General features: G+C 40.9%; 1 protein-coding gene across 1 annotated transcript in view; it reads left to right on the forward strand.

The window, feature by feature from the left end:
• Window positions 1–16,908, forward strand: part of il1rapl2 (interleukin 1 receptor accessory protein-like 2) — a 496,025-nt gene that overhangs the window by 456,897 nt on the left and 22,220 nt on the right. The window contains exon 8 of the mRNA XM_060832313.1: window positions 6,224–6,367. Coding sequence (XP_060688296.1) covers window positions 6,224–6,367 — 144 coding nt within the window. The remainder of the gene's footprint in view (window positions 1–6,223; window positions 6,368–16,908) is intronic.

Genomic DNA, 16,908 nt, shown 5'->3' on the forward strand with positions numbered 1-16,908 from the left:
ATAAAGAGGCACCAATTTAAGACAAAGGTGAGGAGGAATTTCTTCTCTCTGAGGATTGAGCGTCTTTGGAACAGAGAGCTGTGGGGCGGAGTCCTTGTGTATATTTAAGGCTGGGATATATAGATTCTTGATCAGTCGGGGAATCAAGGTTTACAAGGAAAGGGCAGGAAAGTGAACGTGAGGAACGACAGATCAGCCATGAGCCTATTGAATGGTGGAGCAAACTCGAGGGGCCAAATGGCCTACTTCTGTTCCCATTCCTTATGATCTTACAGATTATGCTTCATTGCCTTGGAAGATTTTACTGAATTAACGATGGTATTCAAATGGCAGTTATATATGCAAGAGCTGGCCACTCAGCCCATTGAGCATGTTCAGCCATTTGATAAGGTTATGGCTGGTCTGCTTGTCAAGATTAGAGTGGTGCTAGAAAAGCACAGCCAGTTAAGCAGTATCCATGGAGCAGGAAAATCGATCATATGTCAGCCCAATCCATATTCCTGCCTAGACCTGATAAACTTGTGTAATGAGAATCTATCCGCCTTCTACCTTAAAATTATTCAAGGAATTTGTATCCTCCTTGAAATAGCTCGAGAGGGGACGGTATCCCATCACCAAGTCATCCTTTACTGATACTGATACCAGCTCCCTCAGGACCCCTGAATACTCTGTCAGTCAACGCTCCCTGATTGGGCCAGGTTAACAGCCCCAATCAGGGAACTCATGTGCTATGAGGTCCTCTGACCTCATTACAATCCCTACACTCCACCTTTTCAGAAAAAGAGTTCAAAAGACCCATGACCCTCAGAGGAAAGGTTTTGCCTTGACTCTGAATTAAATGAGCTAACCCTGATTTTGAAACTGTGAATTCTCCTTCTAGATTCTTCCACAAGATGAAACATCCTTTCTACATCTACCCTGTCGAGATTCCTCAGGATCCTATGTGTTTTACTCAAACATGTGCTGCTGTTGTTGTCATCAATTTAAAGCCAGCTAGTATTATGGCAGACCATTCAAACAGTGTGTGTGCATCGCCCTCTGTTGTCTAACTCTGTGCTTAGCTCCTCAAAATGCTTGAGGTTGCAAATCACTCCCTTTCAATTACAGCGCAGTTGAAACGAGTGACATTTTCACACAGTATTCCAGTGCAATGATTTCGATGGATGCATCAAAAAACACTCTAATATATGTGCTGCATATTTTTATTTAAATAAGGGGTAAATGAAGTGCACACTTTGATTGTGATGCTTAAGTACAGGTGCCTGTTTGTGTGTTGTAACACAGAGCCATGTCTGGCTGAAATATGTTATTTAAAAGCACAATGATATTTCCCATGAGTGTGGTTCGAATTTCCACTTTACTTTTTTTTTCACTTTTATTATTCAAAATTTCCCAAGCGCGAATTATTCCTCTGCCTGATTTAAGGGAAGCTTTCTCACATGATATTTTCTCACAGTGAAGGCTCCAAAATAAAATGATTGTGAAAAAAGGAGATTTTTTTTTACAAAAATTAAAACGCCATTGGATTGAAGCAGTGACATTCCTTGGAAAGCTGGAGAGCAGTTTATGGTTTCTTTTTAATCTCTAGAGCATCCAAATCCGTTAGTTATTTATCTGCAGTTTGGTCTTCTTATTGTACTGTAAAACATGAAGGTAGAGACATGACTAATCTCCCTGGTTGTAGCTTTAATGGACTTGAGATTCATGAGCAGTATGGATCATTAGGAAACTGGTCAGCTGGATGCAGTTCCAGCTCATGTATTTTCCTCACGCTATTTGCCAACATAAGTGACAATAGAGAGGAAAGAGAACAAGAGCGCTATGAAATACCTGGTCACTTTACAAAACCACAACGAGACTGCAGGCTCCATATACAAAGATCATAGAATGGAGTAGTCACATACAAAAATATTTCCAATAAGACAAATGGAGTGCCAATTAGAGAACCAAAATATAGAGCGAAAGAATTGTATGTATCATCAAAGCCCTGTTTAGGTCAGCATGGTGGCTCAGTGGCCTCACAGCGCCAGGGACCTGGGTTCGATTCCAGCTTCAGGCGACTGCCTGTGTGGAATTTGCACATTCTCCCCATGTTTGCGTGAGTCTCCTCCGGGTGCCCCATCTTCCTCCCACAATCCAAAGATGTGTAGATCAGGTGGATTGGCCATGCTAAATTGCCCGTGATGTTAGGTGCATTAGTCAGAGGGCAATATGCCTGGGAGGGTTACTCTTCGGAGGGTCGGTGTGCGCCTGTTGGGCCAAATGGCCTGTTTCCACACTGTAGGGAATCTGTTCACATCTGATGCAGTCTGTAATTGTTCCATATATTGCATTGTAGGCAGGGCTGGTCTTGGAAGCATGTGTTGCAGTTTCACCAGTACAACCAGATTAGATTATTCAGAGATTATATAAACTAGGCTCACTGGTCGATAGGTTGGGGGGAGTTTTTAGAATTTTTTCTCATGTCATAGGCATCAACGACCAAGCCAACATTAATTCCTGTCCCTAATTGTCCTTGGCAAAATGGTTGGTGAGCTGTCTTCGACAACCAGCAACAGTGAAAGAATGATGATATATTCCCAAGTTGGGATAGTGAGTAGTCTGGAGGGGGACTTGCAGCTGGTGGTGTCCCCATTGTATCTGAATGCTTATTGTTGTCGGTGGTGGTTTGATTTTATTTGTGGTTGAGGGGTGGAGATGTTGGATTTTGAAAGGAGTTCATTTGATAGGTGGACATGAACATTTTTCCACCAATGTGGAGGCACCTCTGACAAGGCTATATACACCTTCAAAGTAGTGCGAGGCCAATCAGGATAATAATTAGGAAAGCTCCCAACAATAGGCAGTGGATGCTTGCTCAAGTGATTATTTTAAATCTGAGGGCAATTTGTTTTTACTAAAAAAGCATATAAAGCAATAGCAAATGGATGAAGTTAGGTTGCAGATCAGCCATGATTTTATCCAATAGCAGTGTAGGCTTACAGGACAAATCCATCTGTTCCTATATTTTATTTTTATTCACTGTCCAGACTCATCCCTAATTCCCCAGATGACAGTTGAGAGTCAACCACATTGCTGTGGGTGTAGAGTTACATGTAGGCCAGACCAGGTAAGGATAGCAGATTCCTTTCGTAAAGTGAACCAGGTGATCTCTTCCAACAATCGACAATGGTTATCGCTGGACTGTTACTTCTGAATGATTATTGAATTCAAATTCCACCACCTGCCTTGTTGGGATTTGAACCCAGATCCCCAGAACATTACTTGGGTTCCCAGTTTAACAGTCCAGTGACAAACCCCCGAGGCCGTCACCTCCCCTCTTGTAATTCCTATTGCATCTTTACAAAACACGAGGTCTTAATGTCACGTAATAATAGACAGTGGTCAAGCATTAGTGTTCTAACTACCACAGCTCTGACCCTGGACAATGTAATCCACCTTCTGCCGGAATCTCTAAACCATTCTGAGAGACTGCCCTCCCAGATGATAGAGATTTGTGTATGTTAATGTGCTGCCAATTGCTAACACCCACTGTTTTGTCAGAACAGCTTTGCATAAAGTTGGAATATTTTAGTCTGACCTGGTTTTAAATGATTTTGAAAGTTTAAAGAATAAAATTATTTTGATGTTGCATTTTTGCCTGCAGTTTAACTATAATTTCAAGAAAAGGTTTATAAAGCATGTTAACACTAATGCAGAAAAATATATAACTGGTGCTGATGTCTATGGGCAGCACCTTAATAAAAATAAGCTGCAGTGCGCAATATTCATTGGCTTGCAATCCTCTTGACTCCACATCAAGCATCTTTCGAACTGTGCTTATTCAAGACAAGACAACAGGCTAATGCAATGAAATGTTAGATGTATAATGGGATCAGTGGGGGAGGCTCCTGAGAATGAACACTTAACGTGTAGCTTGATATTAAGTTTAAACAGTTTTGAAATGCCAAGCTTCAGTTGCATACAGTGAGGAATATTAAAGGATGTTAAAAGCAAAGTAAGAGCTTGGAGTGGAAAGAGCCAAAAAAAATGGGAAGGACAATGTCAGGCAGCTGTAAGATTAAGACATTGCAGGAAGAAGGCTGAAGAGGAATTAGCAAATGAGGAGAGATCAATGAGCTGGAGAGTGAATCACTGTGAAGAGTAAAAAACAAGAGAGGACAGTTAGTAAAATGAAAAATACTTTACTAAACCCATTATTCCATATAAAGACTCCTATTTATCTACTTAATCTTGAAATGAAATTGCGATAAATTATATTTCTATCCTTAAAGGCTGTTGAGTGAAGGTTTAGAATATTTCTCAGACATGGACAAAGTAATATCATTGCCTCTTGACATTCAATAGCATTTCCATCCCTGAATCCTCCACTATCAGAGGCCTGGGAGTTACCATTGACCAGAATCTAGCCTGGACCAGACATAAAAGTAGTGTCTATAAGAGAAAATCAGAGGATGACAATTCTACAGCAAGTTACTCACCTCCTGTTCCCCCAAGTTCCAAGGCACAAGTCAGGACAGTGAGAGAATACACTCTGATAGATGGTGACGGCATGGACAGAGGCCAATTGGTCTATTGTGTCTGTGCTGGTCAATAAACATCTGACTACAGTAATCTAATATTTTTCATCTTTTGTGCCATGGCCTTCAGAGTTATGGCAAATCTATTCATGTTCAGGTGAAAATTCCTCCAAAAATGGCCCCATTGCCTCAGTAATCTAGAGCCCTCCCTCCTATACCATCTCTCCAACAATGCATTCATCTGCTATATCCTTCTATTTCTGTACCCAATACTGTATGGTACTGGGAAAAATCCTGAAATTACTACCTTTGCTGTCCTGCCTTTCAATTTCCTAGCTAAGTCCCAAAAGTCTGTTTACAGGATCTCATTTCTCTTTCTTCCCATGCCATTGGTCAGTGTGGATGATGACCTCTGGCTTTTCACCCTCTCAGAACGCTCTGCAGCCATTCCGTGACCTTTTTGACCCTGGCACTGGGCAGGTAACACACTCTCCTACACTAACAGAGGTTTTGTCTATTCCCTTCATTAATTAATTCCCTCTCTCAATCATTCTTCCACACATCTTCTTCTGGTCACCTCACTCCCTCAAGCAGATGGATCACCCACATTCGTGGCATTGGCTCTGTCTGACCTCCTCAGAGGAGCCATCGCTCTCACTTCTCTCCAAGGCTCAAAGACAGATTGCAAGTGAGATGCACTCAGAAGGCAGCATTCCCTCAATCCCAGTGTGGGCTCCTTCTATCTGGAGGTCACCCATTCCCTCCCTGCCTGCACTTCCTTAAGCAGGAACATGAGCATCAACATGGAATGATTGAGCTGATCAGCCTGGTTCTGTGCCACTGTTTTAATTAATCATAGGTAACCCTTTGGAGTTAACGTTCCGCAGATTGCATGCAGTAAGCATTAAGTGAACACACTCTACAACCGGTTTGGGCTTTACTGTAGCTGATGAAGGTTTGGTAAAAGTGAAGCTGAAGCGCTTACCATAAACAAGGTGAATGTTAACACAATGACTAATCCTCAATGTACAAGATAGCTCCCATTGCCAAAGGTTTAGTCTCATACTGACACACTTTCCGCCAAGATTACATATTACAGGGAATTCTTTTAAAAACAAATGTTGAAGACAAACAATTAAGAAATAGCATTGAGATATCACAGAAACTATTCACTGACCTATGAACTAAAAACTATCATACTCCATTTAGTTCAACTTGCCCTTGTGTGTAATGATATTGTAGTTGGATTATCTATTCATCTTTCTCAACAATGAACAGTGTAATTTACAATGAAACCCGAGACCAGTCTAGAACCATTTAGTCAAAAACTAAAGACCAAAGCCTGAAACGTTAAATTGTAGCATGGTTTATCTATTCTGCATTGAGTTGATGATCAAGTGTCTTGTCATGAATTATTACAAGAAAAAGGAAATATCTTATTTCCTTTTCATAACTGGTTGTGTGATAGTATTTGCCTGCAATGCCAAATTAATCCAGCCTCTCGAAATATGCCATATGGATGCATAGCCTGCATATGGGAATGGCATATGTTGTTCTGATCCTCACAGAGACTGATAACAATGAAAAAGGAATGTCAACTTGCAGTTGCTAGCTATACAGATGATCAGATGCATTTTTTTTCCTGAGCAGGAACTTTGCTGCGATTGACCACTTTTTGATTTGTGACCCTCAATCTCTTCCAGACCTAATGTACCGAGTCGAACTTGCAGGTGGCCTGGGAGCTATCCTGCTTTTGATCACTTGTCTAGTAACCATATACAAGTGCTACAACATTGAAATGATGCTGTTTTACCGGAGCCATTTTGGAAGTGATGAAACGGAAGATGGTAAGTCGACACACATTTTTAATGATATTTTGCCTCTGCTTTGATAGATGACAATTACTGTTCTTGGATGCAATGTTTTTTTCCTTCTGGAGTTTGGTTATTAGAGGCTATGGTTGTGATTTTATTTTTCTGCAAGCTCAAACCCTCCCAGGGCATTCAAGTAACCACTCTTCTTCAGAAAATACAATTGAGTTAAAATGTTCCATTAAACAAAATAGATGGTTTCTTGCCAGGCTTCTGTATACCATATAGTACTTTAATTTAACAAAATGTCTAACCATATGCTGCTGTCATATTTTTCATAACACTAATCACACTACAATCGCTTTCCGTTGTGTCATATTTTGTTGCACGATACCTCGATCAGCAACTCACTTATTTGGACAAGATAAGATTTTAAGTTATTTTTAAGGCCAGTTCTATTTGATTTGTTTTGGATGTCAAGTACTTTTGTTCCTCTTACACGTGGACACTGAAAGTGACCAACAGTACAAAATCCAAATAGTAAATGTGATTGCTGATCAGTGTAGATGTTTCGTGAGGCATTTCTGCTTTAAGGAGTGAAAGCTGTGAGGACATTTTGCTTTTATGTCTGATTATAACATGCCCCCATCTGCAAATTATTATCTTATTCTTTTAACCCACATTTTTTATTATTGAAGAATTAGTCATGTTAGTTGAAATGGTGATAAACTATGCTAGCTAATAAGAACGTCCCTTTGAATTGAAATGGGACACATAAACTCTATTATACAGTAGATGGCTTCTTAATGCAGCCAAATCATTTATTTACAGATATCCAGAGGATTTCTTGTGCTTCCCTGATTTTGAAAGTGGAGAATGATCTTGTTTCTTTGCTGATTTGTTCCACAGGCTCTCATTCGGAAAGGCAATAGTACTGTAGTAACACTTCAATACGTTTTGATAATGCTAGCAGATTTCCCATGACATTGTTCACAGTGACTCAATGCTGCACACTGAAGTGTAATAAGAAAATAGGTGCAAAGGTTATAAAAATACTGTATGCATCCAAGAATTTGAATGTCTTTGTTAGTATGTTTAATGTATGACCTTCATTTACTTTGGATAGCAGAAATGCTTTACAAGGACTGCTTGCCAAACAAGTCCAAATTCCTTTAAACAAGAACAACTTAAACCTCATAGGGCTAAACTGGACATTCTCGTTTGAGGTGCTGAAGACACTGCTTTATCAGGTTAAGCTAAACAATAGCGCAATCAAAATCCAGAGGCAGGCTCGCAGTCAGTGCATTAAACCATATGCTTTGGCACAAGTAACCATCCTGTTTCAGCCGATCTCACTGAACAGTAGATTGAGGCAAAAATATCATTAATTTTGGAAACTGAAATTAAATCAGCAAATATCAGAAAACAAAGAGGCAAACTAGCCTCTCATCATGTCAATTTTTGTTGAGTTTTTACATAAAACTGCACAGGCCTTCAAAAAAGTGTTTGTTTCGCATATAGTAACATCTTCAGCTGCCAGTCGACAGATTCTAGCACCACGCAGCTGGTAACAATACACCTGCTTTTACCTGCCAGGGAATGTGAATAAGAGACCAAGCCAAAGTTCTGCTGCTGTTTATTATCAGGCTGTGCTATGGATTGTCGAGTCAAACCCTGCCAAGGCAGCCAGAGAATGACTTTTCTCCTCCAGAATCTCAACAACTTACAGTCGTTGAAGTTCAAATTGGTTTCTTAGTCTCACTGTGGAATGTGTTTAGTCTTTGTGAGTGTCACGTGTTCAGACTGAGCTGCCAGCCTTTTACAAACAGGTGACTCAAATAAGTGTTCATGATCCTAGAAGTTTCTTTGTTGCTTAGGGTGAAATTTTCCACTCTTTTGCTGCACAACAGAATTTTTCCTTTCCATTCATTCGTGGCATGTGGGCATAACGGGCTGGGCCAGAATTTATTGCCCGTCCCTAGTTGCCATTGAGAACGTGGTGATGAGCTTCCTTCTTGAACCGCTGCAGTCCATGTGATGTAAATGGGCCAAAATGCCCTTTAGAGAGGAATTTTTGACCCAGAGACACTGAAAGAAAGGTGATATACTTCCAGGTCAGGATTGTGTGTGGCTTAATGAGGAACTGGCAGATTAGATTACTTACAGTGCGGAAACAGGCCCTTTGGCCCAACAAGTCCACACCGACCCGCCAAAGCGAAACCCACCCATTCCCCTACATTTACCTCTTTTACCTAACACTACGGGCAATTTAGCATGGCCAATTCACCTGACCCGCACATCTTTGTGACTGTGGGAGGAAACCGGAGCACCCGGAGGAAACCCACGCAGACACGGGGAGAATGTGCAAACTCCACACAGTCAGTCCCCTGAGTCGGGAATTGAACCCGGGTCTCTGGCGCTGTGAGGCAGCAGTGCTAACCACTGTGCCACCGTGCCGCAGATGGTGATGTTAAGATGCATGTATCATTCTAGATGGTAGTTCGAATGGAGGGTTTGGAAGGTGCTGCTGAGGAGAATTTTTGCAGTGCATCTTGTAGATGGCACATACTGCTGCTACTGAGAGTCAGTGGTAAGGGGCAGTGAATGTTAATGCATGTGGTGCCAATCAAGCGGCTGCTTTATCCTGGATGGTGACAAGCTTCTTGAGTGTTGGGATGGGAATGGCACCCATCCAGGCAAGTGGGGAATATTCCATCACCGTCCTGACTTGTTCTTGGAGATGATGGACAGATTTTAGGGAATCAGAAGATTAGGGAGACAGGATTCCCAGTCTCTGATCTGTTGTTCTCACCACAGTATATATATGGCAAGTCCAGCTCCATTCTGATCAATAGTATCTCCCAAGATCTTGTTGGGGTGGGATGGGGTTCATGGAATTCAGAGATGGTAACACCACTGAATGTCAAGGGTCATTGGTTAGGTTGTTTGATATTAGAGAAGGTCATTGCCTGGCTTTTGTGTAGCACGAATGTTACTTACCAAGGCTGAGTCCAAGTTGGACATTGCATAGATCATGGACTACATTTCAAGATTAATCTGCTAGAGGTGGTTTAAGTCCAACGTGATAGGGAAGAATTTTACCAGATGATAAATCCCATGTTTCTTCTACTTTTATGATATTCTTTTCTTTAATGGGTATCAAAAGGTGGCTTTAACTAGTCAGTGGTTGGCACTGTTGCCTCATAGCTTCAGGGACTCAGGTTCAATTTCAGTCTGAGGTGACTGTCTGTGTGGATTTTTTTCACATTCTCCCCATGTTTATGTGGGTTTCCTATAGGTGCTCTGGTTTCCTCCCACAATCCAAGGATGTGCAGGTCAGGTGGATTGGCCATGCTAAATTGCTAATAGTGGCCAGCTGTGCAGGTAAGGTGGATTGGCCATGCTGAATTGCTACAAAGTGTCCAGGGAAATGCAGACAAGGTGGATTAGCCAGGGGAATGTAGCTTTACAGGGATAGGACAGGGGGATGGATCAGGATGGGCTGCTCTTTGGAGAATCAGTGCAGACTGGACGGGCCGAATGGCTTCTATCTGCTCTGTAGGGATTCTATGACAGATGGGTCAGCTATTTGACCATGACAGCTTCATCACATTTGTTTTTAAAAAAAGAGATAAGCTGGAAAATGTTGATGAGGAGCCAACCTGAAGATTGCAAGGAAGGATATAGGTTAAAAAATGATTGAACATTCAAGAAAGCAAAATGATTCCTATGCTGTGCTGATCACGGGATGCCTCAGAAATACAACTGGACAAAATTAAAGATGAAAGGAATTAAGGGCACTTAGATATGTTAGTTCTCTAGGTGATCAGGATACAAACAGATTTTACTTAGAAAAATGAGTAGGTTGGGTGTGTTATGAAGGTGTAAGGAGTACTGTACCTTTAAGAGAGTTGACGGACTCAGCAAGCACACAGAGTGCTGAAGAATTTACAGTATAACATTTGGTCCAGCAGCTAGCAGTACCTGGGTTGCTATGAGACAAAAACAAATTCAAATTTGGCCAGACAATTTAAATCATGCCCCAAGATACTAAACCCCAATCGAGTTTGAATTTGGTATTTTGACAATTTTAAAACCAATGAAATGATCCGATGCTTTGGACTATAAGACCAGGAAAAATTGAACAGTTGGGGGAGAACAGCCTAGTCACCAACACATGCAGTCTGCCTGCAGAATAGTTGTCTTAAAGGTACCTTTATCTATCAATGACCTGTGAAACAGAAAGCCTGAGAACAAGAAAAGAAAACCGAGCAAGATACAAAGAGAAGATTCGACAACTGGCTGGTTTTGAAATTTGAATTTTTTGTCAACCTTAATCAGGGGTTTTATTGGACCAATATTATATAGAAGGGAAAGTAAAAGAATTGAGAAAGAACTGTAAATAGTTGTGAGTTAATTATTCTCGATTAGATTTTTTTAAAAAAGTTGCTAATTTTTACTTGAAAGAGTGACCTTTGGGATAGTTCTTGGCTTCTTAAATTTTAACATACAAGGGCATGGGCTAAATCATATCTGTGTGGCAGGTTTAAATTAGCAGGGGGAGTTTACCCTGTGTCATAACAGGTGGAGTACATAGCAAGTAGAAACCAAAGGCAAAGTACAAATATGAAAATCTAGGTTAGCTTTTCACATTCCATTTGACTTTGTGCTATTCATGCTTGAGTTCCAAAACCATTTGGTACTCGTTAGTACTGTCAATGTAATAACTGAGGAAGCAGGACTAGAAGGGAACATCAGTTATTGCTGAAAACCAAATACAGCCAATCCTCCTGGTGTACATGAACTAGTCCCAATGTAGGACAACCAGTTCTGCAGATCCACCCCTGGCTCTGCTTCATTTTTTTTCTCTCCTGTAACCAGAAATGCTCTTACACTCAGGTGAACTTCTTTATTTTCCCCATCGCCACATCACTATAGTATTCACTTTTCCATCTATTAACCACCATCAGTAACCACCACCAGGACTGGATCTGCTTTATAGATATTTCTAATCAATCTGTTCAGATGTGTTATGATACATTCCTGTAGCACGTGAGACTTGAACATGGGCCTCCGAACTCAGAGATAGGGGCACTAGCACTGTACCACAGGATCTCCTAGGTCTGCATTATATCTGGAAGTGTTATCACACACAGCTTTTTTCACATCACCAAATCACTGTTACTTTTTTTATATATTAACTGCCACCTGGTTCTGCTTTATTCTTTCTAATTGACCTGTGCAGACATACTGTTACATACAGAGTCACAGAGTCATGGAGATGTACAGCACAGAAACAGACCCTTCAGTCCAACCCGTCCATGCTGACCAGATATCCCAACTCAATCTAGTCCCACCTGCCAGCACCCAGCCCATATCGCTCCATACCTTTCCTATTCAAATACCCATCCAGGTGCCTTTTAAATGTTGCAGTTGTACCAGCCTCCACCACTTCATCTGGCAGCTCATTCCGTACATGTAACACCCTCTGCGTGAAAAAGTTGCCCTGTAGATCTCTTTTATATCTTTCCCCTGTAACCCTAAACCTCTGCCCTCTAGTTCTGGACTCGCCCCAACCCAGAGAAAAGATTTTGTCTATTTATCCTATCAATGTCCCTCATAATTTTATAAACCTCTATAAGGTCACCCCTCAGCCTCCGACACGCCAGGGAAAACAGCCCCAGCCTGTTCAGCCTCTCCCTATGGCTCAAATCTTCCAACCCTGGCAACATCCTTGTAAATGTTTTCTGAACCCTTTCAAATTTCACAACATCTTTCCGAGAGGAAGGAGACCGGAATAGGTCTCCTAACACAGAGGTAGGGACACTACCACTGTGCCACATGAGCCCTTTGGGTCTGCTTTCTTTTAAAAATAGCATATTTTTCTCAGCAACTTAATCAGAAATGTTCTCACTCACCTGTAGTGCAGGTGGGACCTGGACCCAGACCTATAAATCCAGGGGTAGGGACACTATTACTATATCACAAGAGGGTTCCAAATGTTTTCACACACCTCTGGAGCTGGTGGAACTTGCACCCAGATCTCTTAGTTCAGGAGAAAGAACAAAATCACTGTGCCACAAGATACTGGCACTGCTTTATAAAGGGCTCAGATGATGAGTTCTAGCTTATTACCAAGGGAACTCATACTCATCGAGTTCCAAAAGGAGATCAATTAGTAATTCCCCATGGGCCCTGTCAGTGTTATCACAGGCACCAATGTTAAATTTTAATACTTTGACCTCACTCCATTCCTACTCGTGTCCCTCCAAGATAGTGATTTGAAAATGTGTGTATCTCTCCAGTGACTCATGCCTTATTGCGTTGAGAACAGATTCTTTTCAGTGCTTCAAACTGAGCTGAATTTCGGAAGATTTTCAGACAGCAATTTATTCATTTACTTCAGTTGATCCATTCGCACTCAAAACTGCCAAGCAATTTCCACTCCATGTAGTGGAGAAAAGGAACTGTGCTCTTGATGAAGGCAGCTCAATACTTTTGTAGCTCTGACAGAAGTCTGGATGTTAGCACTGAAGCCTGAACCTGAATGTGGGGCTTCTGATGAGCTTTGGTCTACTAATACAATTGAGCATTTGGAGCAGTGGCAAAATTGTATTTTCGCATCTCTGGCTAAAGGAATAGAGTATGTAAGGAGGGAAGTGTTGCTGCAACTGTAAGACATTAGTAAGACGGTGTGTGGAGTATTGATTACAATTATGGTGTCTGTACTTGAGAAGGGATGTAGTTGCATTGGAAGGTGCTCAGAGAAGGTTTATTAGATTGATTCCAGAGATGAGGGGTTTGCCTTAAGAAGAGAGATTGAATGATTTAACACCTTATTCTCTGGAGTTTAGGAGAATGAGAGGAGACCTAATTAAGATGTGAAAGGAGAAATGACAAATAGACATAGAGAGGAAATGTTCTCATATGGAGCAATCTAGAATGAGAGGTCAAAGTTTTACACAGAACATAGAACGTCGAAAAGTACAGCACAGAACAGGCCCTTCGGCCCACAATGTTGTGCCAAGGATTATTCCTAATCTAAAATAAGATAACCTAACCTACGCACCCCTCAATTCACTGCTATCCATGTGCATGTCCAGCAGTCATTTAAATGTCCCCAATGACTCTGCTTCCACCACCATCACTGGCAATGCATTCCATGCATTCACAACTCTGTGCGTAAAGAACCTACCTCTGACATCTCCTCGATACCTTACTCCTAATATCTTAAAACGATGACCCCTCGTGTCAGACAATTCTGCCCTGGGGAAAAGTCTCTGGCTATTGACTCTATCCATTCCTCTCATTATCTCATATAACTCGATCAGGTCACCTCTCTTCCTCCTTCTCTCCAGAGAGAAAAGTCCGAGATTAGTCAATCTCTCTTCATAAGACCTTTTGGGATAGGGGTTTTGCAGATATAAAACAGAGATGTGGAGAGATTATCTCTCTCAAGGGGTCGTGAAACTGTGCAAATCACTACCATTGAATAAATTTAAGGAGGAGCTAGACTGATGTTTAATTAGTAATTGGCTGAAGGGTTATGGAAAGTGGGCAGGAAAGTGGAGTTGAGGCTGAGATGAGATCAGTCATGTTAGTATTAAGTGAATGAGCAATTTCAAAGGGGCTAAATTAGCTTCTCCTGCTCCTAGTTTTTATGCTCTTATGTAAAATTCTTTGCAGAAGAGAGTGATGGAGTAGAAACCTCAGACTATCCTTTATTTTCATTGTCAACTTGATTCCCAATGGGAATATTTAGGAATATAGAAGAACCTTGATTATCCGTCTTTAATCTCCTCCAGATCTGTAAACTCTCTGGGATATCAAGGCTCCCCTAACGCTGGCATCCTGAGTATCTTTGATGAATTGCTCCAACATTAATGTCTGTACCTTCATTTGCTGAGGCTGTAAGCTCTAGAACATCCTTCCTACATCTCTCCACCTCGTTCCTCAATTGTCTCCTCTAAAACATTCCTTAAAACCTACATGTTTGCCGCAAGCTCTTGGTCATCTGTCCAAACATTTCCTTATGTGGCATTGTGTTATATTTTGCTTTGCACTGCTCTTGAGATGTGCCATGGGATGGTTATTATATTGTAGATGCTATATAAATGCTCTATGCTGTTGTTAGTAGCTGTCCAGTTTTACAACTGTGATTAAAAGGGCAGTTGATCGAATTAGTCATAATTTTTTAATTATATTGGCTTTGTGACATGAAGACCACCAACTTATACAAAACCAAAAATTGTTGGAAAAGCTCAGCAGGTTTGGCAGCATCTATGGAGAGAAATCAGAGGTAACATTTTGGGTTGAGTGACCATTCCTCAGAATTGAGACCATTATTTATTTTAGTTGTCTCTTTTCATTACAACCCAGACTACAATTCTATAGCTGACTCTCCATTCCCCAATTTATTTATGTTCACAGTGACAACTCTAATTTGAAAGTTAAGTTGAACAGAAACTCACAAACACTGGCATCATGAGCTTGAAACTCTATCACAGCGACACCTACCTCGAGTTTCGAACAGTATTTAATCACTTTCAATATTAATCTTGTCAATTTCTTTGATTTTAGTAGTCTAATCACACCGCACTCTAAAGAAACTGCTTATCACTTGGTAATTGTTGTTTGCTTGAGTAATATAGAACTATTACAGGTTTTTGGTTGTTTGATTAATTTAACTCATTCATCCAGTTATAATGTACTTCATGTCATTTATGTCTTTGTTAAATGATTCCAAAGAAACTCATTCCATGTACTGATCATTCTATTGTGAAGGAAAATTCTTAGCATCAGTCATAAATCCTCCATTCACCCATTTGAACCCACCAGAATTTATTGTTTCCCTTTCAAGCCTTTTAATCCGATAATTTATTGCTGTAGCTATTAGCAGATGAACACTGAATACAATAAGATAATGGTCCTTCATATGTGTTAATGCATTTCATTAGAGTATCCTGGTATTTCAGTTGAAATTAACATTAACTCGTGGGTTCTGCTAATACGGACAGAAATTTAGAAGTTGTGACTTATTTTGAATACTTGGCTGTGAGGTATCACCTCGGACACTTCTTTCAAGATTTGCAAGTTCCCATATCACCATTCAAGGTCAGAAGTCACATGACACCAGGTTATAGTCCAAAAGGTTTATTTGAAAACACAAGCTTGATTGAAGCACTTCCCTGCACTTCGCTTGATGAAGGGACAGTGCTCCGAAAGCTTGTGATTTCAAATAAACCTGTTGGATTATAACCTGGTGTCATGTAACTTCTGACCGTGTTCACCCCAGTCCGACCCTGGCACCTCCATATCATATCACTATTCAGTCTCTGTACACTAACATTGGGGGCTTAATTTTTCAATCTGTTCAGGCAAGGAGTTAGATGGGGCCAAAACAGTTGGAAGACCATCCAGGTTTCCTGGCTCCATTCCCAACTGATGGAAAATGCAGGTTAGGAGTTTATAGGAAGGTCTTTGACTTGATTTGATTTATTGTTGTCACATACGCCTAGATACAGTGAAAAGTGGTGTTTTGTATGCTGTACATGCAGATCACACCACACAAAATGCATCAGGGTAGCGAACAGATTGCAGAATACAGTGTTATAGCTGCAGAGAGAGAGATCAATATTAATATTTGAAAGGTCCATTCAAAAGTCTGGTAACAGTGAAGAAGAAGCTGTTCTTGAATCTGATGTTCCACGTATTCAAACTTCTATTTCTTCTGCTTGGCAAAAGAGGGTAGCGGAGAGTATAATCAGTGTGGGAGATATCTTTGATTATATTGATTGCTTTCCTGATTCAGCAGGAAGTATCAATGGAGTCACTGGATAGAAGGCTGGTTTGCATGGTGGATTGGTCTGTGTTCACCATTTTCTGTAGTTTCTTGTGATCTTGATCAGAGCAGTTGCCATACCATGCTGTGATGCACCCAGATAGGATGCTTTCTATGCTGCATCTCTAAAAGTTGGTAAGAATTCTTATGGACATGCCGAATTTCCATAGCCTCCTTCGGAAGTCGAGGCGTTGTTGTGCTTTCTTGACTGTCGCATCAATGTGGGTGGACCAGGATGATTGTTCTCACTAGGCTGGTATATAGATGGAGATGTTCCAATTGGCTTCCTGTCTCCAACAGGAAATGCAACCAAATATTTCCGAATAGATGAGCTGCTCAGCTTTCACAACATGCCCACTTCCAGGATCTGGAATCTGGAAGCATCTGGAATCTGGAAGTAATGAGAAGAGGTCTGAGATTGGTGAGAGGTAGAAATGTTGAATGTGTACCTTGGCTGTAAAGGTGTTTGCCTTTGAGGAGTTCACATGCTGTATATACACTTCTTTGACTCTGACAACCAGTTTGTCAACTTGGGTTCTCGGGGTGCACAGATAGAGAATAGTTGTTCTTGCTGTAATGTCTGTTTCACAAAAAGAAATGTCTTTTACTGTTTTAAATAAATGAAACCACAAAATTAATTGATTATGTGAGGTGTTGAACATTAAACCATTATCATTAACATGTCATAATAGGGGGGGGTTGGTTAGCACAGTTGGCTGGATGGCTAGTTTCTGAT

Source organism: Hemiscyllium ocellatum, chromosome 11, assembly GCF_020745735.1.
Source record: "Hemiscyllium ocellatum isolate sHemOce1 chromosome 11, sHemOce1.pat.X.cur, whole genome shotgun sequence".
NCBI classification, from domain to species: Eukaryota; Metazoa; Chordata; class Chondrichthyes; order Orectolobiformes; family Hemiscylliidae; genus Hemiscyllium; species Hemiscyllium ocellatum.